The 24,147-nt window shown below is 41.7% G+C and overlaps 1 protein-coding gene across 1 annotated transcript in view; it reads left to right on the forward strand.

Moving 5' to 3' along the window:
• The window catches only part of MMS19 (MMS19 homolog, cytosolic iron-sulfur assembly component), a 2,295,919-nt gene that overhangs the window by 1,041,086 nt on the left and 1,230,686 nt on the right, over positions 1-24,147 (forward strand). The window contains exon 14 of the mRNA XM_044055580.1: positions 18,510-18,591. Within this exon, the coding sequence (XP_043911515.1) occupies positions 18,510-18,591 (82 nt within the window). The remainder of the gene's footprint in view (positions 1-18,509; positions 18,592-24,147) is intronic.

Below are 24,147 nucleotides of genomic sequence, written 5' to 3' on the forward strand. Positions count from 1 at the left end.
AAAGCCTTCGATACTATTCCCCACTCGGGTATAATAGATTAACTCTCTAAGCTAGGCATCAATCTGTATGTTACCAGATGAGTAGCAAACTAACTTACTGATAGAACCCACCTAGTCAAAATAGGGGAAGCCACCTCAAGCAGTAGACCCGTAATGAGCTGTGTACCCCTGGGGATCGGTCTTGGAGCCCCTGTTGTTTGGGATATACTTTTCTGAGGTGCAGGCCAAAACCAGTGGGCTATGGTTGACCATGTTTGCAGATGTCTGCAAGTTGGGCGCTGTCATCAATTCCCCTAGTGATGTGGGCACCCTCCAAGAGGGTCTCACCCAAACAAATGATTGGTGCCAGAAACATCCCCTCAAACTTAATGCCAAAAAAAAAGCATCATCATCATCCTCTTTGGGGTGAGTGATGTCCCCACAAATTATATTAATAACAAGGTCCTAAGCACACAATCAGTCGTGAGGGACTTGGATACTCAGGTTGATAGCAAATTAACATTTGACCACCATATTGTCTCCATTGTACGAAAAGCTTTCTACATGGCCCACCTCATTAGTAAGAGTATCTCATCCAGGGACAGGGAGGTCATAACTTCTTCTTCTTCTTTCGGCTTTTCCCGGTTAGGGGTCGCCACAGCAGATCATCTGTCCGCTCATGATTGGCAGTGGAGTTTTACAGTGTTGAGTTACCAGCCAAGCGCCCAACCTTCCACAGAAGGCGCACACATGCACACACTCACACCTAGGGCCAATTTAGTGTCCAATCCACCTACTGCATGTCTTTGGGATGAGGGAGGAAACCGGAGCACCCGGAGGAAACCCACGCGACCACAGGGAGGACATGCAGACTCCACACAGAAGGCACCCCAGGCAAGAATCGAACCAGAGAACCTCTTGCTGTGAGGTGACAGGGAGGTCATAACATCTCTGTATTTTTCCCTTATAAGACCCATTATTGAGTACAGTGCCGTTTTGGCATGTACCTCACAAAGCACATGCAGCAGCTTGAGAGATCACAGAGGTTCCTCACCAGGAGAATCCAGGGCCTCAAATATCTACCCTATACAGATAGGCTAAAAGCCTTGTCCCTCTACTCAGTCTCATACAGACTTTTCAGAGGTGACCTCTGTCTGGCATACAAAGCAATCTCAGACCCGCCTTGATGGGACTGCTGCATATCCACAAGTCAAGTTCTACCCAAGTAAACCATGCGCTCGACCTCAACCTGATCTGTGACATCAATAGGGCTTGTTGGTGGGACAGATTTTTGTCCCAGAGAATCACCCTTCTATGCAGTGGACTCCCTTTCCCCGTCAAGGAGAGCACCTCATTAACCATTTTAAGAGCAACCCGGATAACTGGCTGGGGAACAGAAAATACACCACTGGGTTTCCACCTGTGTCCCTGCTGGACAAGGGTCATCGAGTGCTGACTTGTCAGAACATGGGCTAAATTCTTGGCTAGGCTTGTAAGGGCCTCAGGGCCAGTAGCCTAGTAAGTTTCTATGAGCACAAACACTTTCTTAACTCATCCACAAAACAAACCCTTGCTAACACTTATGTACTTCCCTGTCTCATCTATGGTGCCCCATTACTTACTAGCCTACAATCCTCCATAGAAACTAAGCTCGAAACATGCTATAACAAAATCACCAAGTTTGCTACAAACACTAAATGTTCTTGCCACCACTGTGCAACTCTGCATTCCCTCAATTGGTTTGAATTCCCACACTATCTTATCTACCTACAACTGACAACTGCCCATAAAATAATCCAGAAACTTTTAGCCTACCCTGCCCTTAGTTCATTATTTAGCAACTATCTACCTGAAAGACCTCTCAGAACTGAAAATCAACAACCTTTGCTAGTGCATAAGCCTAACCTATCTGCCAGTTAGCTTCTATACTGATGTACTGTACCCAGAGCCTGGAACTTCCTTCCCTTAACAATCAGAACTAACCAAATCAGTTTACTTTCAAACGGGTGATCGGACTTCCTGCGATTTACATTAGTCGAAATGGCCTAGTAGATAATATTAAAAGAACAAATGATGAAATGTAGAAAGTCACAACAGCGAATGGAATACTACATTCGCTGTTGTGACTTTCTACATTTTCATGCAGATTGTACTATAGTGGGGATTGGGAAATGTACCCTATCCCTCACTGTAGTGCGATCTCGGAGTTTGTATATATAAGTAGCGGGGGGTGTGGGGGGTGCAGGGGGGCTTGCCCCCCTGCAAACACGGTCTTTACTGTGTTTTGCACAGTAATTCCATTTGCGGAAGTGTGGTGAATGTTCGAATTGTGTCGAATTCGAACATTTACCACTTCCACATTCTTTTGTTGTTCGCCGAAGTGAATTTTCATTTTTATGGTTCGTAGAAATGATAATTCACTCAGTGTGACTAACAAAATGATAGTAAACCACCAAATCCTAGCATCTTTCAAAACCTCTTTGAGAGTACCTCTCTTCATTCTGGAACTGCTCTTGCACCAAGCCCCCAACCCTTAAATCCTAACTTTCTCTACTTCCTGAATATTTTGTATTATCCATTCATTTGTCCACCATATTGTTCTTCTTTATAACTTCTGTCTATCCCAAGTTAACATTATCCTACAAAAATATCTTGAGATAACCTAATTGTTCTTTTTGGTAGAAGTTTTGTATAACGTCAGCCTTTTTTACTTGTATCTCGTCTCACTCTGTAAATAAAGTTTGTATTACTAGTAACTAATTGATAAAAATTAAGTTTTACATTACTTTGTAAAATGCTTGACTGTGTTCATGTTTATTGTGGAGTTTTTCTCCCCGGGCCTGCACTGAAAATGGGTTCTCATTGGCCCAGTGGACTATCCTGGTAAACAAATGCGAATAAATAAATACATTAAATACTTCTACTTTGGTACTCGAAATTTAGCCAGAAAAGAAAATGGTAGAGAGAAGCTGCTTCTTTAAGGTTAGTAATGACGGATGCCAGTGAGGAGCTTTTTCAGAACCCTGGACTGTCTGTTGGCTTTACCAGGGTTTTTTAGCATAGCCCCTTTGTAGGCTGTTTTGACCATGGAAAAACACGTTGATGGCCTTCAGCCATTTTTTTAATATCTTTACCTTCTGGCTATCTTATAAGAAGTCCCCTTGAATCAATAGTTATTATTTTTGTGGGTGGAGGGAGGTGTACAACAGATGCTCATAAGGGAAGAGATTGAGGGTAGTGGAGGAGAGACTCAACCCTTACTGCAGAAGCCTCAGGTGGATGTCCCATATAAAATGCAGTAGGAAGAAAAAAAGGTTTGTCTCTCCCTTCTGCTTCTAGGAAACTATCCTTTGAAAAAAAAAAAAACATTACTTTGAATTCTCAGGATTATGGGTTTACTTTGGCTCATGGTTTATTAAAAGCTGTACAGGCCTTGAAGCTGAAACAAAATTTTCCTTCTCTCGGTCTGTCTCTCGCAAAAGGAATATGAAATCTTCTTCAGAGGAAGAGGAATTGTTTTTGGTAGAAAAGGCTTGAATTATACCTCTCTAATTCCCTCCTCTTAACTCTGAGAGTCAGATGTGAAGGATACTTTTCCCTTTGGCTCTCCAAATGAAGAAATTCCCTTTGGTGAAACTATTTCTAAGGTGAAGGAATTTTTCAGGTGTCACTTAAAACAGTTATTGTGATCTACTTCATATGGGTATTCCGAAAACAATTGCCATGCCCCTTGTGCTTTGTAGCCTTAGATGATGTCTTAGATTTAGCTTCTCTTTATCCTGATTCTTAAACTGCTCCTAAAAGGCCTGATGGATTCTATAGGCTTCAAGATTATTGCAAATTTCTGAATAAAAATACTTTTGCTGACCCTGGAGTTACCTCTGTTGGTTTAGATAAGGGAGATAAACGTCTTCCTGGTCCAACCCATTTTCCTAATGATATAGAGAGCAGAGCCTTAAATAGAAGAAGTAAAAAAAAAAAAGTTAATATTCCTGCTACTTTTCTTTTAGGGCTTTTAATTGTCAAACTCATATGATTAAATTTCTGTTAGCTATGTTGAACAGGATCGACCAATGAATGTTTGAGAATCCTAATCCAGATGTGAGATCTTATCTGATAGAAGTGTTCCATTCTGCCTCATAAGTAGCTAAACATTCTATAAAATGTGGGTGTGATACCAGAGGTGCAGCAGAGCTGCTGCCATTGTAGATCTGCTTGGCTCAGACTCTAGCCTTCTGTGAAGATGTTAAGGTGCATTCATTAAATGCTCCCCTCTCTGTAGAGATCTCTTGTTTAGTCATCACTCAGCTGAATTCAAGAAGAGGGAAGAGATGTGTAAGGTCACGCAGGGCATAAAGCAATGTTGTCTTTTTCCAGTGTTTAGATAATGCAGAAATTACCTTTTAACACTAACATCTTTCTTTAGAAATGAGTCTAAAACTGAACAGCAACAGTAAAAGATGAAGGTCAATTCAAGAAGAAATTGCAAGAAGACTCCAAGACTAAGCAATCTGTGTTCCAGGTTTTCAAAAGTAAGAGACCAACTATGATTATGAGTAATCCCTGTCCTGCTTCTCTCCGTGTCCCCCTTCCACACCTTAAATCCAAAAGTAAGGCAAGTAGTAGTGGTAGTACTTGCCTTACATTTGGATTTACTATTTGGATTTTTTGGCAGTACTTTCAGTGGAGGAATCCTTTACTTTTTGTTCTTTACTCCCCTTCCTCACCCTGGCATTCTCCCCCATCCCACAGAAGGGCAGAGTTTCGCTTTGCCACCTATTAAGGAAACAATTACTTCCTACTCCTAGGTTTTGAACATCATAAGAAAGAATTGCAAGTTTCAGTGGAATTCCTTACTAACCCTCTCAAACATTCCTCATATTCCAAAAGACCAGAATTCTGTATCCTATCTACTGTTTCAAATTATCAGAAGTCGTAGAAGTGCCTCCCCACCAGTAGGAAAACTGATTTTTATTTAAGATTTTTTCTAGTCCCCAGGAAAGAAGCAGGTTGGAGACCTGTTCTAGACCACTCCAGACTAAACACCTTTCTGAAGGTCCTTAACTTCAGAATGCTCTCCTTTCAGACTCTGTTGCCTGTTTTTCATCCAGTTGTTCTTCTGGTTACTCAGGACTAACAGGACACATATTTATACATCCTTATCCACAAGAGACACAGAAAATATTTGGGGTTCATATTTTTGGACTTGTATTATCAGTTTACTTTACCCTTTGGACTTTCTACAGCACCAGGATTCACAAAATGCCTGGCACCTGTCATGGCCTTTTGTAGATTCCAAGGAATTCAGATCTATCCTTATCTGGACATTTGACTGATCCACACCATTTCCAAGTAGGATGTTATAAAGGCCTTTATGAATCTCCTTCAGAATCTAGGCTTCACCATCAGTCTAAAAAGTACTCCCTGATTCCTTCTTCCAGAATGTTTTTTTTTCTAGGCTGCCAAATAGATAATACAGTTCAAACAGCCTTTCTACTGCCAAACAAAACAGTAACACACGTGCCTACATTCTGAATCTAGCAAAACCAAGGTTTGCCTCTCACAGAGAGATTCTAAGCATCCTTGAATTCATGGCTTCAACCATTCTCTTGGTCCTTTATGGCAGGCTTTACATGAGAAAATTCCAGTGGCATCTCAGATCAGTCTGGATTCAACACCAGAATTCTCTTAGCCAACAAGTTATGATACTTTCTTGTCTGGGTCAAAAATTACGTTGCTAAGCCAAATGAGTAGACTCCAATCTGGGAATCACTTTTGTACACCCTCCTCTACTTTGAAGTATTACAACAGGTGCCTCAAACCTTGCATGGGAAGGCATGCTGTCAGTAAACTACAGCCCAATGTGTATGGAGCTCTTTTTTCAAAATGAGTGACATCAGTATCAAAGAGGTGATGGCCTTGAGCAACGGACTTAAAGTTCTTCACCAGTTGTGGACTCCAGGTGCACTCCATTCATGACAAACCACACGACAGTTGTGTGTTATATAAAAAGGGTAGGACAAAGTCATATCCTCTTTACAGGCTAGCTATGATTGCTTGGGAAGTAGCAGTTCAACAAAAGCTTTTTCTTCAGGCAGTCAACAGTCCCTCCAATCTGAACATAGTAGCAGTCTCTTTTAGTAGATCGAGGACTGACCCTCACAAGTGAATGTTAAACAGAGAGGTCTTCATTCAGCTTGTACATCAGTTCATAATTCATCATGCAGGCTTGTTACATCAATCCAAAATGGAGAAATGAGTCCATTCTGCTCCAGGATTCCTTGCAAAAAAGGAATGGCAAGAGATGTCTTTTTAGTAAGCTGGAAGGGAAAGCTTCTGTATGTTTTTGCACCTTTTCCTCCAGTTACCAAGTACTTATATATAAGGATAGACAGTCTAAGGATGATGCTGTTGATCCATTTTTGGCCAAGACAGCAGTGGTTCTCTCTTCTGAAGTAATTGGACAAATGCCAAATTACAGCCCTGAAGCTTACATCAGAAATTGGCTCTTTCTTTTTCTCAGGACGTGCTGTAAATCTTAATGCCAGAATGTCTTATTTATCCAAGTGGAAACACTTTTATAGATGATGTTAAGATGGAGGACATAACCCCAATTTGGCAGGGCTGCCCTGGTCCTTCATTATCATTGTTAGCTCCTTAAATTTAGCTTACCTTGCACTTCCATCACAGTATATTTTTCAGCCATTTTTATTTGTTTGCCTCTTGGTCCTGTTTTATTAAACTTTAATCAGGTCAAGCTCTTCCTCAAGGGATTAAACACATTAAACCTATAAGAAAAAGTCTCTCTCCTTCTTGGGACTTGAACATCATATTAGAGAAGCTAACTCTTCCTCCTTTGAGGGAGCTTCACCATTCTTTCTTTCCAAACCTCCAAAACAAGGGAGAAATAATTATTTGTTTTTAAGATGTTCATAGTTCAGATTTGACTTAGAAAAGGCTAAAGATCTAAGAAAATCTGACCAATTGCTTCTCTTTTGCAGGAAAGAAAATGGGCTTGCCAGTGTGTAAACTATTTCACAATGGATTTGCAGTACAATTAAGCTCTGCTGTTCAAACTTCAGTAAACAATTACCAGGAATTCTTAAGGCCCCCTCTGTCAGAGCAGTGGCTTCTTAAGGGTCTTTCGTGCAAACTGTGGATTCTAATAGTATCCTTGAAGTTGCCCCTTTCATTAAGTATTATAAACTGGATGTTCAGTCTACTGCAAGAATTGGATTTTTTAAGGTTCTCTTTTATAGTGTACTAAACCCAGACCAAGTAACTGTCCCCTTCTTCTACAAAGTCTATCTTAGCTCAGGGAGTCTTTCCAGGTGTAAGCGATACTGCAACAATGCTTTCATGATGAACTTCATACAGCTGGGTAGGTAACTTATCATAATGGTAGATATTTGAATAGATCACTGTTGAATTACTGATTTCCTCCCTCCATCCTTCTTGTGAGACACCTGCTATAGTTCTTGTTTTAGGCCAGGTGGGGTATTCCCTCCCCTTAAAACTTCCTTTACGGTCTATTTCCACCCTGATTTAAATTTTAGATATCTAGGTTCTCTTAGCTTACTCAGGCAGTAAAGTTGTGAATGTGGGTTTGATTTGTGCTCCTCTTATATTGGCAAGGTGGCGCTTGTCTAGGTGGATGTGTATGCCTCACAGGGCTAGCAGACTGATCAGACAGTGCTTTGCCTGTGAAACTCCTAGATACAAAGAAGACTGAGACAGTAAACTTAATCAAGCATATACTATTATGGTAAATTACTTACACAGTTGTAACATCTCCAAACCCCACAATGAGTAATAGCTGTCTTTTCTTGATATGTACCATTTTAAAAAGTACAGACCTCTACCAGTTTTACCATTACAAAAAGAGCCAAAAGTTCAGCTAACCTGAGTCAGTTTTCTCTGGGTCCCTTCCCTGTTCATCTAAATAAGTAAGGACCCCTCTAACTTCTCCTCCTCCTCATAAGAAGCTATCTGCAGCTGTGATCCCCTAAAGGTATACAGAGTAATCTAGCAGCCCCCCCAGAGCAGAGAAGGTGAAAGGGTGATTTTACTTGTATGTCAGCAACTAAGACAACCATCACACAGAAGCATTGCATCGTTCAGCTTTCATAGCAGAGACATCTTACATTCCTGTCATTCTCTCCTCATCAGAATAATTATTTCCATTTTTCCATGTGACATTTTCTCAACATTTTCTCCTCCTTTAATCACGCCCACCACCCATAATGGACACACCCATCCTCACTCCCTGGGCAGTCAAATACCCAGGCATCTTCTGGAATTGTGGTCACTAGAGCAGTAGTCAGGGGCTTTATCTCCCTACACCACTGTCTAGCACAGGAGTGTGCAATTTTTTTTGTTTTGTTTTACATTTGTACTTCAGGACTCTGCCTTATGTTCCTCTGCCTTTTAGCTGTACTCCAGAGCTCCTTTCACTGTGAAGGAATTACTGTTTCAAATTAAACCTAGTCAGTGATTACTGAAATGTACTCCACAGTTAGGTACAAATAACATTTTTATCATATTAGTTCATCTGTGAGGAAGATCTTTCTTGGTAAGTTCCAGACATCCTTCATTATCTCCCCCACCTGCCACCTCATAGTTGAATAACGCTTCCATCCAACCACAGCTGTCAGAAGTTCACTTTCAGTGTTATAATTGTAGATGTGTACAAATCCTAAAAATCATTCACAAATGTGTGGCAAAGGCAACTGTAAATTCATATCTTGACAGCACAACAGTTCATTAGGTCATATGTACTTACTAGACTATTGATCTGTGAGAATTTCAAGAAGCCTAGTCTTACATTCCCTTGGTAGTTTTTAGACTTTATATTTTGCATACAAATAACCTAGAGGTAGACTGAACAAAGATATGTTTGGAAATTTACACGTTGATTTATCTATATTTTTTGACAGGGTAAGTAGATTGGTCTGAAGACCCTTTTCAGACACTGAAACAGACACGACTGCAGCCCAGATGAGCAATAAGGTGATACAGTAATACAAATAGCAGTGAATAAACACATGTAATGCAGATGCAATAAATCTTATAAGTAAACAAAACTGTATCAAAAAATAAGTAAAGTTCAGTTATATGTATGCAGAGACTTTAGGTGATATATTAAGTTGTACAGAAAGTAACTATGCATAAACAACAATAAAGTTTGACAAGGGAGCAAAATTCCATTATCCACAAGGGACAGGGTTGCTAAACCAGGGGCGAATTTTGGGTTTCCGATCTAATTTGTCCAAATGACATTTGAGTAGAGTAGAACTGTTTTGCTTTATGTGATAGATAGTTCCAAATAAGTGGTATTCTCTGTGATACAAACCTGTCACTCCATGTTCTGCTTGTTTTGCAAAACAGATTTAGATCCCTTGAACAGGTTTTTATAACACCATTGGATTTGCAATAAGTAATAGGCCTGACAGAATAGTCTTTTTAAACTCTATATGTAAGGCAGAGATTGCCTTGCAGTAGCTTGTATGAAAAGAGGGACAAGGTTTTGAGATTGCATAATTTTTATGATTTCAGCACATGTTTTGTTTTTATTAAGTGAGAAAGCATTGTGGTTGTTCCAGTTGTGGCAAGTGTTTGGATAGATGCATACTAAAAAGGACATTATACTCAAGAGATTGGCCTAATAAGAGCTAAGTACAGTCAAACAATTACATCCTTGGATCTGGACATGTTAACTTTAGATATAATTTGATCAATGAAAAAGTATTTCCTTACAATAGTGAATATGTGACGATCAAAGTACAGTTCATTGTTGACATAGTTTCCCAGATCCCTAACTACAGGATCAATTTTTAGGGGGTTGTTGTCAGTGTGATAGTTGCAAGGGGAGTCATGCTTGCCAAAGGATATGATAATAATCTTGTTTGTATTTTGTTTTAGTCTATGGTTTTGACAACAGCTAGTGGTTAGGAAAAGGTCCTCTTAGAGGATTTTGGTGTCCTTTGAGGAGTTTATGATGACACCAAGTTTATGGTTGCCTTCAAACTTGATCAGAAATAAACCCTTAACATTTGCCTGGAGTGGCCCAAGGACTGAACCCTAAGTTGTGTTACAGTTCAGTTTTCTTACTTGAAAATGTTTTAAAACAAGACAGTTGCATAAAAAACTCTGTCCCTGAATCATAGGGACATGTTAGTGGCATGGTTTCTGAGATGATTAAAAACTGCTTTGTGGTTGTCCTCCACTTGGGTGGCTGTTTTTACCTCATATCTGGCTTTGGTTGATTTAATCAGGGTCCGGAGTTTCTTGTTTAGTTTAAAAAGATTGATGTTATGTAGTCCTATCTCGCCTACATTCTTACCCGTGGGTTTGGAGCCGAATATCAGCTCCGACTTGGCCGATTTTTACTAGCTCAAAGTCTCTCATTGACTGGGCTAAGAGGGTATCCCAAGATGCACTGCTCCCTATCCCCAGATCTCGTTTGCCACTTGTAGAGCTCGGATGTGGTCTCGCTTGGCTGTGGCTAAGTACCCTCTTTTTTACCTTTTCTCTTTGAGAACGTTGTTTATTCAAACCCAAAAGCTATTTTAATAACTATTCTTGCAGATCGCTAATTTGTGTGTGTGTTTCAGTGCTTGTGTTAGTAGTTGGTATCCCTCCTTTCCAGCGGGCTAGGCCCGTTTTAGTTAGAGGACCTAGTCCTCCCCTCTGTCGTTTAATTAATCCTTGGTCTTGTGTTTCCTGAAGAGCCGTTTCAATTAGAGGTTCTTGTGTGTGATTAGTACTGCTTTCCGCTGTGTCTTGTTGTGTGAACTGTTTAGATTAGAGGTTCTCTGTGTGCCTGTTGGTTTTTTGTACCTGTGTTCAAAATTGTGTGGTGTTTCCTTTTTTGCGAGTTACATCTAGGCTCCCTTTCTGTTCATTGCATAATGTCCAAAGATCAGAAGAAACATAAGCCTTCTGACTTTAAGAAATGTTCCAAATGTGGATATAAAATGTCCATCACAGATGGACATTCTGTGTGGGTCTACTGCCTCAGAGCCATCCATCTACAGGAGTCGTGTAGCTTTTGCCACGCGTTCAGTCCTAGGGTGCTCCAGGAGAGAAAAAACAAGTTAATTTTAAAAGGACTTTTAAAATCATCTTTTGAGGAAGCTATTGATTCGGCTTCTAGTACTAAGTCTAAAGCTTCCAAGTCCAAGAAAAGGTCTCCGGCTCCATCTGCCACTTCGGAGCCTCCGGAGAAGATTACGGTTTTGGACTCTACCTCCTCGGCACCTCAGGAGGTATCTGAATTAACCGAATCGGCGTCGGCTGCAATTATCCTTGAGCCCATTCAGAGCTGATCGCTCAGTGTTAGACCTGGTTCACCGGACAAGAGATCCCAGTCTCCGTCTATCCACCAAATCCTCCAGGCTTTCTGATTTGGATGTTGACAGGGTAGTGCAGAGGCTCCTGCAGTCGCCGGTGTTGGCGATATTGTTTTCGGCTCTGACCCACTCGGCTCTGGAGCCAGTTACCACGACCGTTTTGATGATTCCTCCTCTGAGCACATCCTTATCGTTGGAGCCGGTATGCTCCGCTCCGAGTGATGTTCCTGCGTCAGCGCCGATACCCCCTTTGGGTTTATCGGTGCCGACTTCGGCTCCGACCATGTCGGTTCTGTCCACAGGGTTCGAGACTCGGGTCTCTTCGTTTGGGCCCAGGGGGGATACTTCGGGACAGCTGTCAGTTTCCGAGTCTCCCACTCTGTGCATCAGCTCGGGGGATCCCGGTCGTGGCCTCGGAGGCCGGTCGGTTCTCAGATCTAGGAGGACCTGCCTTCGAGGCCATGCGGAGCACACTGGCAAGATCGTCAGCCACATCACCCGGGTCGGTCATTCCGTCCCCCACCACCCTGGCGAGAGCCTCTGACACTCACCTGTCTTTGGACAGCAGAGCGCCAGGCCCTAAGGACACCCCCACGAGTGGTCCCCAACCTTCTGAGGGTCTCCCAGAGTCTTTGCCTGAGGAGCCTCCTAGAAAGAAATTGTGCAAGAGGCAGCACATAGACTCCCAGGATGAGTCTCTCACCTCCGATACTGACATCGATGAATCAGAAGGGTCCCCCAAGTTTTCCTCTGATGATGATTCCTTCTCCGATATCCTGGAGATACTGAAACAAAGAGGCGGCTGGCCTTCCAAAACTCCTTCCGAGGAGGAGTCAGTATTTCTTAATGCGTTTGGTGCTCAACCTTCCGCCTCTTGGGTGTCTCCACCCTTCGATGGGCTGCTTGACCTCATTTGTCGAAGAGTGTGGGAAAATCTTGATTCTGTAGAGCCCGTGCCCAGGCGTCCCAACAAGTTCCTTTCCACACCCCAGGGGAAAGAGTTTCTATTAAAAGGAGTCCCGGTAGATGCCATGGTGGTGGCAGCAGCCACCCAGAAGGAAGTTGCAGAATCTTCCTTGTTGGTCCATCCTCCTAACAAGAAGTCTAGGACCATGAACCGGTATGGGAAGCATACCCTGTCTACAGCAACCTTCACCTTACGGTCGCTAGAATTATTTATCTCACTTCACTCGGCTCCAGAGAGATCTCCTCAAAGAACTGGGAGATACTCTTACGGGTAACATACCTGAGGCGGTAGCTCAGACAGTTAACGCACAGGTTTCTACCCTCACTTCCATCACTAACTCGTCCATGCGGCTCATCTCATATGCGGCCGAAGGAGCAAGTAGGGCGGCGAGCTCAGGGATCACCCTTAGAAGGCAGGCCTGGCTACGCCTGTGTCACTTCGCGGAGGCCTTCAAGTCTTCCTTCACTGACGCCCCTTTTGACGGTTCCTCCTTGTTTGGGACCAAAGTGAAAGACACGCTCACCAGGTGTGAGCAAGAGGGAAAGACCCTGTCTGCTGTCGGGGTCCATTTTTCCCTTCCTTCTAGGCCTTATCCCAAGGCCCAGCAGGGGGGGGGGATGTGGTTCAAGAAATCACAGAGGTTCTTTCCTGCCGCACAAGGTGAACCCCCCCCCTCCAGAGGCAGGGGGGGGGTTATTCAGGGAGACATCGCCCCAGAGGCAGAGGGGGCCCCCGCAATTCGGGAGACCGCGACTCCTTTCGTGGCTCTCCATACTCTCACTCCTGAGGGTGTGCCAGATTGCGCTTATCCGGAGCCAGTCGGGGGTCGAATTTCCTTATACCCAGAAGCTTGGGAGAGCATCACCCAAGACCAATGGGTACTAAGGATAGTTTTCGGATGTTACCTCATCCCATTCTCTTCAATACACCCGCCAATAAGAAAAATCCCAGATGTTCCACCCAGTCAAAGGGATCAAGCAGCCTCAGAGGTATCTCAGCTGCTGGAAAAAGGAGCCATCCAACCAGTCCCCTCAGACCAAATCAGATTAGGGACTTACTCAAGATTGTTTTTGGTGCCGAAAAGAACAGGGGACCTGAGATCCATACTAGATCTCAGTCAACTCAACAATTACGTACACAAGTCCAAGTTCCGTATGGTCACTCTACAGTGAATTCTCCCATTGTTGGGAGAGGAAGTTTGGATGTGCTCCATCGATCTCAAGGATGCTTATTACCATATTAAAATGGACAAAGCATCCAGGAGTCACCTACGCTTCTGGCTGGGAGCCAGTCACTTCCAGTTTTGCCCTGCCCTTTGGTCTCACCACAGCTCCCATGGTGTTCACCAAATGTATGGTAGTGGTGACGGCTCACTTGAGACGTCAAGGATTCCAGGTGTTTCCGTACCTGGACGACTGGCTCCTTACCGCTCCCACCAGGCATCAACTAGTTCAAACAAAGGACGCTACCATCAGTCTATGTCACCAATTGGGCATAACAATAAACTGGGAAAAATCTGCCTTATTGCCCTCACAGCATGTCACCTTTATAGGAGCAGAGCTGGACACCATTCTAATGCGAGTATTCCTACCACAAGAAAGGATCACGGTATTGCAATGACAAATTCATATACTGATGCCACTCAGACAAACGCAGGCAAGAGTGGTTTTACAACTCCTAGGGACCATGGCGGCAACTATCATGCTAGTCCCTTTGGCGAGATTACACATGAGACTTCTTCAGTGCCTCCTCTTTGTCCAGTGGTCTCTACAAAGACTCCCACTATCTCATCCCATCTTAATTACAGACAGGTGCAAGCAGGATCTCCGTTGGTGGCTGTGCACCAGCAATTTGAATGGGGGAAAGCCCTTCCTTCCTCCCGTCTCTGTTGCCATGGTGACCACGGGCGCCTCCCAGATGGGGTGGGGGGGGCATTATCTCAGCAGGACAGCCCAAGGCATGTGGCAAGAACACGAGATACATTCGCATATAAATGTCCTATAGATGAAAGCAGTGCTTCTTGCATTGCAGGCACTTCAGGAAGTTCTTCCTCTAGGGACTATTGCGATACACTCAGACAACATGTCAGTAGTGTGGTATCTCAACAAGCAATGGGGGACACAATCATACCCCCTATGCAGAGAGGCCATGCGAGTGTGGAAATGGGCAATAACTTCCCAACGGTTCCTGGTGGCAACGCACATTTCAGGGAAGTCCAACGTAATAACGGACAGGCTAAGCAGAGCAATACTTATGCCTTACGAGTGGTCCCTGAATCGCCTGGTTGCAGAGCGAATCTTCAGCAGATGGGGTCAGCCTTGCTGCGACCTGTTTGCCAGCCCTCTCAGTGCGAAATGCAGCAACTACTTCACGCTGATCCCCCCCACAGGGGGATTCACCAGGGACGCTCTGGTTCACGATTGGCCCTCCGGTCTGCTTTATGCTTTCCCTCCATTTCCCCTTCTCTCTCTAGGGTGATTCAGAAAGCTCAGTCCTTGGGAAGCAGAATGATTCTGATTCCCCCACATTGGCCTCGTCAAGTATGGTTTCCTTTTCTTCATACGTTGTGGACACTCCTTGGATTCTGGACCCTCTACCAGATTTGCTGACACACATGTCGGGACAGTTTCACCCCTCTCTGAGGAATCTCCGGTTGACAGCCTGGCTACTCCACCTCCATCGCTAGTCTGACATCATAATTTTTCACCTGAGGTGGTCCATATTCTATCGTCTTCCCATAAACCATCCACTAGGAAGATTTACTCTAGCAAATGGAAAAGGTTTTCCATCTGGGCTCATTCTAGAGGTATTGATCCTTATACAGCCCCAATAGATTCAGTTCTGGAATTCTTGTCAATGCTTTTCTATCAGGGATCCGCTTCAGCCACCATCAAAGTCCAACTAGCGGCAATATCTAATTTCCACGTATCGAATGAACCTAGTCTCATGGCCCACAGACTATGCAAAGCATTCCTCAAAGGTACCGTGTTACTTCGTCCCCCAGTGTCTGAACCCGTCATGCCCTGGGACCTCAATTTTGTTCTCCAAGCACTCACACTGCCACCTTTCGAACCTGCAGCTACCTGTGAGTTAAAATTCTTAACATGGAAAACAGCTTTTTTAATAGCAATCACTTCAGCTTGGCGGGTCTCGGAAATTCAAGCCCTCTCCATCAAGCCCCCATATTTAATCTTTCACAAAGATAGGGTCTCTCTTAGACCAAACCCATTGTTTCTTCCTAAAGTGGCTTCTGTGTCTAACATTAATCAGTCCATTGAGCTGCCGATATTCTTTCCCCACTTCACTAACAAGGCAGAATTTAGATTTCAACAATTGGATGTGCATAGACAATTACGCTTCTATCTACACCGGACAAAGGATATTCGGAAGTCTGACCAACTCTTTGTGTCCTTTTCGGAAAACCGATTGGGTTCTCCAAAAACCAAGGTTACACTGTCTAGATGGATAGCCATTTGCATCTTTTTCATCTATCAGGCAAGGGATAAAAATTTGCCATTTCCAGTCAAGGCACATTCTACGCGGGCTGTTTCCACATCTACAGCCTATCAAGCTAGTTTGTCAATGGATGATATATGTGCTGCAGCTACTTAGGCTTCTCCCCACACCTTTGTTTCTCATTACAAATTGGACGTGGTTTCCAGGGTCAGATCTTCCTTTGGGTCCACAGTTCTCAGGAGTATTTTCGTATGAGCCACCCAGGATGTAGGTGCTAGGGACGCTGTCCCACGGGTAAGAATGTAGGCGAGATAGGACTACATAACATCAAGAGGTTATGTACTCGCCATAACGTTCGATGTATGTAGCCCATCTCGCCTCACATTCTTACTTACCCTCCCACCTTCCCCTTGCCTGGAGGATTTGGAGCATAAGATTTAGAGTACAGGTTGTCACCTGCTGAGTCCCTTTCTTTAGTGACTGTTTTATATGCATGTGAGGTGTGTATGTAGTGTATACATTGTTTCGCAGCAAACTAGATCTGTGGATAGGGAGCAGTGCATCTTGGGATACCCTCTTAGCCCAGCCAATGAGAGACTTTGAGCTAGTAAAAATCATCTGAGTCAGAGCCGATATACGGCTCCGAACCCACGGGTAAGAATGTGAGGCGAGATGAACTACATACATCGAACTTTATGGTGAGTACATAACTTCTTGTTTTTGCCGTCTTGAGAGTTAGATGCATTTTTGTGTGCAATACTATTTTTTTCTTTTATTATAGAGCCTGTTTATGTTTGGGTTCCACTGTAGGGGTTTATTTCTGAATTTAGTATTGCATTTATTTCTGATGCATCTATGCATCTGTTTACATATGCAATATAGATTGTTGGTGAAGGATTCTGCATAAGCAGTAGGGTCATCAAGATGGAAGGGTTCTGAATTTATCCAGGTCAACATTCAGTTTTAGTTTTAGTCTGACTGCTGTGGTGGTGCTGTGGTAGCGTTGTCGCATCACAGTAAGACGTTGTCCTGTTCAATTCTCAGCTAGAGCGTCATCTGTGTGGAGACATGCGTGGATGGGCTTACCTTCATTGAAGGTTGTGCATCAGGGCTGACTACTCGGCACGTAAAAATCTACTGCCAGTCATTAGCGGACCGGAGTTCCGCTGTGGTGACCCCTAACCGGGAAAAGCCGAAAGACACAACAATCATTCAGTTTTAGTAGAATAGCTTTCACATAATCTCCGAATACCAAGGTATTGGAAGATACTTCAGGCTTATGGTAAATGTAATTTGACTTGTGGTCTGATTTGACAAAAGAGGAACTTAATTGGTGAGGAATAAAGCAGACCGTATTGGTAAGGACCAAATCCAATATTTTTATCACCCTAGTTGGGGTGTAAATTGACCATGGAGTTTGTATTGATGAAGTCCAGAAATCTCTGAGCATACATGTTTGAAGAAGTGTAAGCCTCTCAGTTTATGAAAATGTAGTTGAAGACAGACCGAGTCTTGGCCTTCTATGGAGGAGACTCATAGAGCATTTTTTTTTGTTATTACATAGCACCCTTACAGAAAAATAAATAAAGTTGTTGTTGTTGTGTCTTTCGGCTTTTCCCGGTTAGGGGTCGCCACAGTGGAACTCCGGTCCGCTAATGATTGGCAGTAGATTTTTACATGCCGAGTTGCCAGCTCTGACACACAACCTTCAACGAAGGTATGCCCACTCACGCATGTCTCCACACAGAAGATGCTCTAACGTCTTACTGTGAGGTGACAACGCTACCGCAGCACCACCACCGCAGTCAAAGTAAATAAAAAATAAATAAATAAATACAAGTCACTGCCCATCTGCTCTGAGATTTGACTTGAAATAGTTACTGATAGACACTGGGTTGTGTTTTACCCTGATTGAAATTTTCCTTGAAAGGCAGTCATTTCTGATACATCTGTGCAGCTGTTTACATATGCAATATAGTTTGTTGGTGAAGGATTCTGCATAAGCAGTAGGGTCATCAAGATGGAAGGATTCTGAATTTATCCAGGTCATCATTCAGTTTTAGTAGATTAGCTTTCACATAATCTCTGAATACCAAGGTATTGGAAGATACTTCAGGCTTATGGTAAATGTAATTTGACTTGTGGTCTGATTTGACAAAGGAGGAACTTAATTGGTAAGGAATAAAGCAGACCTGTATTGGTAAGGACCAAATCCAATATTTTTATCACCCCTAGTTGGGGTGCAAATTGACTAGTTCATGGAGTTTATATTGATGATGTCCAGAAACCTGTGGGCATACATGTTTGAAGAAATGTAAGCCTGTCAGTTTATAGAACTGTAGTTGAAGACAGACTGAGTCATGGCCTTCTATGGAGGAGACCCAGAGAGCATTTTTTTTTTCTGTTATTACATGGCACCCTTACATCAAAATAAATAAAGTCAATTAAAAAATAAATAAATATGACAAGTCACTGCCCATCTGCTCTGAGATTTGACTTGAAATAGTGACTGATAGACACTGGGTTGTGTTTCACCCTGATTGAAATTGTCTTTGAAAGGCAGTCATTACATCTGCTTTGCCAGCTGCTGTTAAAACTCACAAATCAACTGTGAACTTATGACATCATCATTGCTATTGGAAGGTGACTAGTGATTTTACCATTTTTCTATTTTCATTAAAACATCTATGTGTTAATAAAGTTGTTTTCCTAGAATGTCCATGCTGTTGTCTGATTATAAGTTTTCTCCTCTTAAGGTCTGTTGTCACAAAATGATGTTGAGCTAGCTGTTAGTCACTTGAACAGGCTAATTCTGGAAGAAGACGACCACCAAAGTTGGTAAGAATGATTTTATCAAGACCAAGCTGTCCACATGGTGCATGTCTAAACTGTTTATTTTACTGAATCTCCAAAACCCTTCCTGCATGTGCTACTGAAGTACGGGTTTTGTTTACAGACTTTTTTTTAAGTTGTAAGGGTAAAATTTCACATCGTTGTTCACTTGAGCTGTTTCTCTAAGAACACACTGACACAAGGCAGACGCTAAGTTTAATATGCAATGTAGCATTATTAACATTTTTTGCATACAACAGCCCTTAAGTATTTATAGTGAACCTTAGCATGCTTGAGCTTTTTTAGCATGTATATTTTGTTACATACCTCTCTGAAGTATGATTGTTGGTAGTGAATGCCAGAACTTATTTTCAACAGCTGTCCTTAGTTCACAAGGCTGTTTCAGATCAAGAGCAAAAAGCAGTTGATTTTACTGTATTAATTTTGTATTTCGGTAAAACAATTCCACATCAAAGAAAATGTAGTCAAGGTGGACTCTCTGTAGCATATACCATGAATTTCCTAGTATAATTTTTTTTAATTTTGCACACCGTTTACTTTTTAATTTTGCACACCGTTTACTCAACAAAATCATCAAGAACAGTTCCTGCAGCCTCTGCCATAGAAAAGAAAATGGTTATTTGAAGCTTATATTTTTTTCTCAGACAGGCTTTAACCACTACAGAGAGCATAATTAAAACTTTAGCACCGTTTGGTACATATCAGAAACATAATGCAACTATACATCCAGCAAGTACATTGCTCAGGAATCTTCAAATGTTATCAGGTCTGAAAGCAAGTTTATGTACTTCCATTTTGATGTTGGAGTGTAACAGATTTTTTGAAATTTTCTTTTTTTTTTTTTAATAAAAACGACACCTTTATTAAATTATCACTTAAAAAAATAAGCATAGCTACAGTAATAGAAAAAAAGACAAAACCATATTAACATTTTCATGTATATACATTAAAAATGATATATATATATATATATATATATATGTGCTTTCTTTATCACAGCACTCATTTAGTCCAGCATTATGTAAATTACTCAGTTCCTGTCCTTGCCTTTCCTTAAACATCACTCCTCCTCCTGGACCTTATTCTGCATGTATTGTTCCCAGAAATTCCATTTTTTATATGTCATTTGCTCCTTCCCTTTTCTAAAGATCCTCCTTCCAGTTCTTGTATCTCTCTTACAATATTCAGTACATAAAATATAGTAGGTTTAGATTTTGATTTCCTTTTTCTAGTAATTGCTTATCCGCCAATAGAATTAAACTCAATAAGGCATTTTCATGTCTAGGCAACTCAGATCCTGTATCAAGACTTCATTTCCTTAGTTACAGCCATTTGCTTCTCTAGTATTTATGACAGAATATTCAGTAATAAATTTTTAAAATTTGACAACTCATTATACTCTCAGAAAATATGTTCCTAGTTACCTCTTTCTTCCCCATCATACCTCCAACATTTGCTATCTACCTAAAGAAAAATTATATGAAGTGTGCTTCTTAAAGTTTAAGGTAAGTCGTTTTTAAATGGAATTAAGTACCATAGGAATGCTTCATTCACTATACTGTTAATCTGCTTGCCATAAGAATGTTATACATGCCTGGACCATTCCACAGTTTATGGTCTTTTCGTTTGCTGTTGGCTTTATCCTACCCCACCTACCTGGGAAAATTCTGATTGCATGTATGCATGTGCGCAGACGTCTTCATTTTTAAATAAACTCTTCCAACCATTTTAGGAAATAACTGATGTAATGAAAGTTAACCCTGGCTGCTGTAAAAATCTGAACAGATGCAGCTTAATCTGGTATAGTGGTCTGTATAATAGTCAGCCAGGTTGTGGCCCCTTCAGATACTTTTTTTCCTTGTTTACTTAATTTTTGCAAAATAGTTGATTTTTCCTTTCAGGGATTCATGACTTGCACAAACTACATACTACTTATGTTTGTTCAGCATTTAGGCGTATTTTTCCATAGTGAATAAAAGAAGCTTAGCTAGGGTGGGGCAAAGGGATCAACCTCTCCTGGCGCAATGTATTAGGGAGTATTTATGTTTCTTTCAGCATGTAAACATGTGAGACAGCAGACATTGAGGGCATTAGGTCCTGGCACTCCTCCTTGGTACAGAAGAAGCACCAGATCGGGGAAGAGACTTTTTTTTTTGCTCCTCAACTTACCATTGAGGGGTCCTGTGTCTGGGGAGCAGCATCTTGTGCCAAATAAGCCAAACATGGCTCCGGTGAATAAGTTGATTACGACTTATTACCAATCCTGCTGTTATTTTGGGTTGGTAAAATGATACTTTTATGATTAGTAGACTTGCTAGATGAAGCAGCTAGCAGCCATTTCCCACTCACTCAGGCTGCGTCAGGTGGCTAGTGGTTGAGGCAACCTGACAATTCAAATGTGAAAGAAAAATACTGTGAAAGGACTTGGACTGTGCAAAATTATAGATATTTAGTGCTAAAAAGGAAGCATTTTTAAATCCTTGTTTTATTCCCCATTTTTATTAAGTATTACTGAGTTTTTCATCAAAGTACTTTATGGTCTGCAGCAGGAAGAGAACTTGACAAAATATGAGACTGCAGGATTAGGGCATGTTGTATGGTTAGGAAGAATTTGTCCTTGTTTGTACTTTCAAATGGGAGCACACCTTTTTGCATTTTTGGTTAAAAGTTGTTTAAAGCTACATTTTTTTGTAGAGAAACTATATTTATTTTAGTTTTGGTGGCTTTGGAAAGTGTTTAAAGTGTTTTTTACAGTTCCGTTTTTGTGGGGGGATAAAGTGACTTTTAGGTTACTTTCCTGTTTTATTGAGGGACGCGAGCACTATTTTGGTTTGTCCATGGAACAAACTACTGGTCTCTTGGTCAGACCTTCTTCCAGTCACAAAAAGAAAAAGATTGTTAAGCAGCTTTTGCCATCACAACAGGCTAATTTGCCTCAACTGCAGGTGGGTGACTCTGCTGTGGTCAAAGGTGGTTCCTCAGACTGCTTATCTTTTTCTTTTTGTAAGGTGGTTTCTGGTAAAAGCGATTCCTCCTTAACTGAAGAGATTGAAGAACAGTAGTGTATAGGGAAAGTGAAGGGACAAATTCAGATTCGTATTCTAAGGAGAGTGTTGTATCGGATCCTCTTTGTGAGGGATCTCCCCCTGAGACTATTTCCAGATTGAACCACTAAAGTTTCTCAGTCCCTTAGAAAGCATTATGATTGCTGCAACTGGAGAGTCCACTCTCACTCTAACAGACATCTTGCATTCCATCAGAGCAAGACTGTGTGGCAGACAAGCTGAGCTAGACCAAGGCAAACCCTCATTAATGGAAACTGAATAAAGGGTCTTCCAAGATTTGATCCATGTGGGAGGAATTCCTCAGGAAAACCTTTTTGTCTCTATAAATCGACTGGCAAAATTCTGCTTCTGGAGTCTATGCAAGAAGGCCTGGAAAAAAGACGCTTTTTCTTTTCCTTGGACAGAAATGTTTCTGTATGATTTTACACTTTCCATTTATATCCAGAGTACCTTTGAAGATTAAGAAGCACTCCCTAAATATTATTGTGGTAACTCCCTTCTGGTTCAGGGAACAGTGGTTCCTCCCTTCTTTTGGAATTGTCTGGGGGTAATTGTCACAAGATTCCTTACAGACTGAATTTACTCATACAGGATCAAGGGTGTTTGATACAACCTGACCCTAAGCAACTGCAGCTGACTGCCTGGATGATAGTCTGTGTTATCTTTTAGGTGTCTGTTTTCTGAGGCTGTGCAGCAGGTACCAGTTGAGGCAAGAAAGCCTGCTACTAGAAATTTATATATGAGCAAATGGAAAAGGTTTTCTAACTGGTTCCAGCAAAAGACCCAGCACCCTTTCAGGGCTAGTGTTTTTCATATTTGTCTGAGTTACTATCCTTTGTCCTGTCTTACTCCTCTATCAAGTCTGTCAAGGTTAATTTTTATTTTTATTTATTTTATTTTATTTAACATTTGTTTACTGGGAAAGTCCAATTTGGAACAAGCTAATTTTCAGCAGAGGACCAGGGAGAAATGCTTCAGATGCATGTCTTTGTACCGTGGGAGGAAACCGGACCACCCAGACAATACCCACACAAATGCAGGGAGAACATGCAGACTCCACACAGAAGGCACCCCAGCCACAAATCGAACCGGAGAACCTCTTGCTGTGAGGCGACAGTGTTAACCGCTGCACCACTGTGCTGTCCACACCGTCCATTTGTTGGCCATTTCAGCATGTGTGCCTATGGATCTCCATTTTCAATGGAATCTCTTGTGAAACTGATTTTGAAAGGATGCTGCATAAGATGTTTTCCAGAAAAACAGTGACACCTCCTTGGGATATTAATTTTATGTCAGAGAAGCTAACTCTGGCTCTATTTGAACTAGCTTATATGTCTGACTAGAGATTCATAACATGGAAAACTATTTTGCTGATTGCTGTGACCTTTGCAAGAAGAGTATCTGAGTTGCAGGCTTTTATGGTGGGTCAACTTTATCTCATATTTCACAGAGACAAGGTTTCTTTGAGAACTAATCCTTCTTTTATGCCTAAAGTTGTATCTGAGATTACTTTAAGCCAGTCCTTTCATCTCCCTGTTTTCTTACCAGAACCCAAAAATGAGAAAGAATACTTCATATCTTGAATGTCAACAGACACCTCAAATACTATCTTGACAGGACAAAATCTTTCAGAGATTCTGATCAGTTGTTTATTTCTTATGAAGGTAAGCAGAAGGATCAATTTGTCTCAAAGCAGACTATTTTCAAATGACTGTCTCAGGGTATTACCTTTTGTTGTTCCTACCACAATAGAACTCTTGCAGGCAGAGTCAAGGCTCACTGTTGGGTTCATCTTCTGTTTTTTTTTTTTTTTGGAAAGTTAGCACTCAAAGTATTCTAGAAGCAGTAACTTGGTACTCTGTGCTTACTTTTGCTCCTGCTCACCCCCAGACTAACCACTTTTTCTATACTATATTCCTGCTTGTATGTTTTTTAACTGGTTCCCATAGCCAGGCTGGCAATGATAGCACCTATTCATTCGATATTTATTTGATACCTCCTTAGTCATTTCTTCCTTTAAAAAAAGCTATTATTTGTACTATGATTCATTTTATTTCCTTAGAATCTATTTTTTATTGTTTTTGATGCATTTTAAGATTTTTTTGTATAAATAAGATATCATCTTTTTCATGCTGTTTTACAATGCTGTATATACTAGAGCTTTTCTCCCCAGGTCTCTGCTGAAAATGGGCTTTTTTGCCCAGTCAGGCAATTACCCGGTAAACAAATGTAAATAAATAAATACATTTCACAAAGTATTATAAACTAGATTCCTTCTTCAGGCCTAGGACAGGCTTTGATAGTACCATTCTCCATGGGCACTTATGATCATATGAAGTTACTAGGCTAATAGCCCTAGGGCCCTTACAAGCCTAGCCAAGTTTTACCCTTATTTCCATGATCACTTGGAACCTTCTCCTTGCACATCTGTTATTTTATGCTTTGGTGCTCTACCAATATACTTTTGACTACTAGA

The sequence above is a fragment of the Protopterus annectens genome, chromosome 14.part0 (genome assembly GCF_019279795.1).
Source record: "Protopterus annectens isolate FY-2018-M chromosome 14.part0, PAN1.0, whole genome shotgun sequence".
Taxonomy (NCBI): Eukaryota; Metazoa; Chordata; order Ceratodontiformes; family Protopteridae; genus Protopterus; species Protopterus annectens.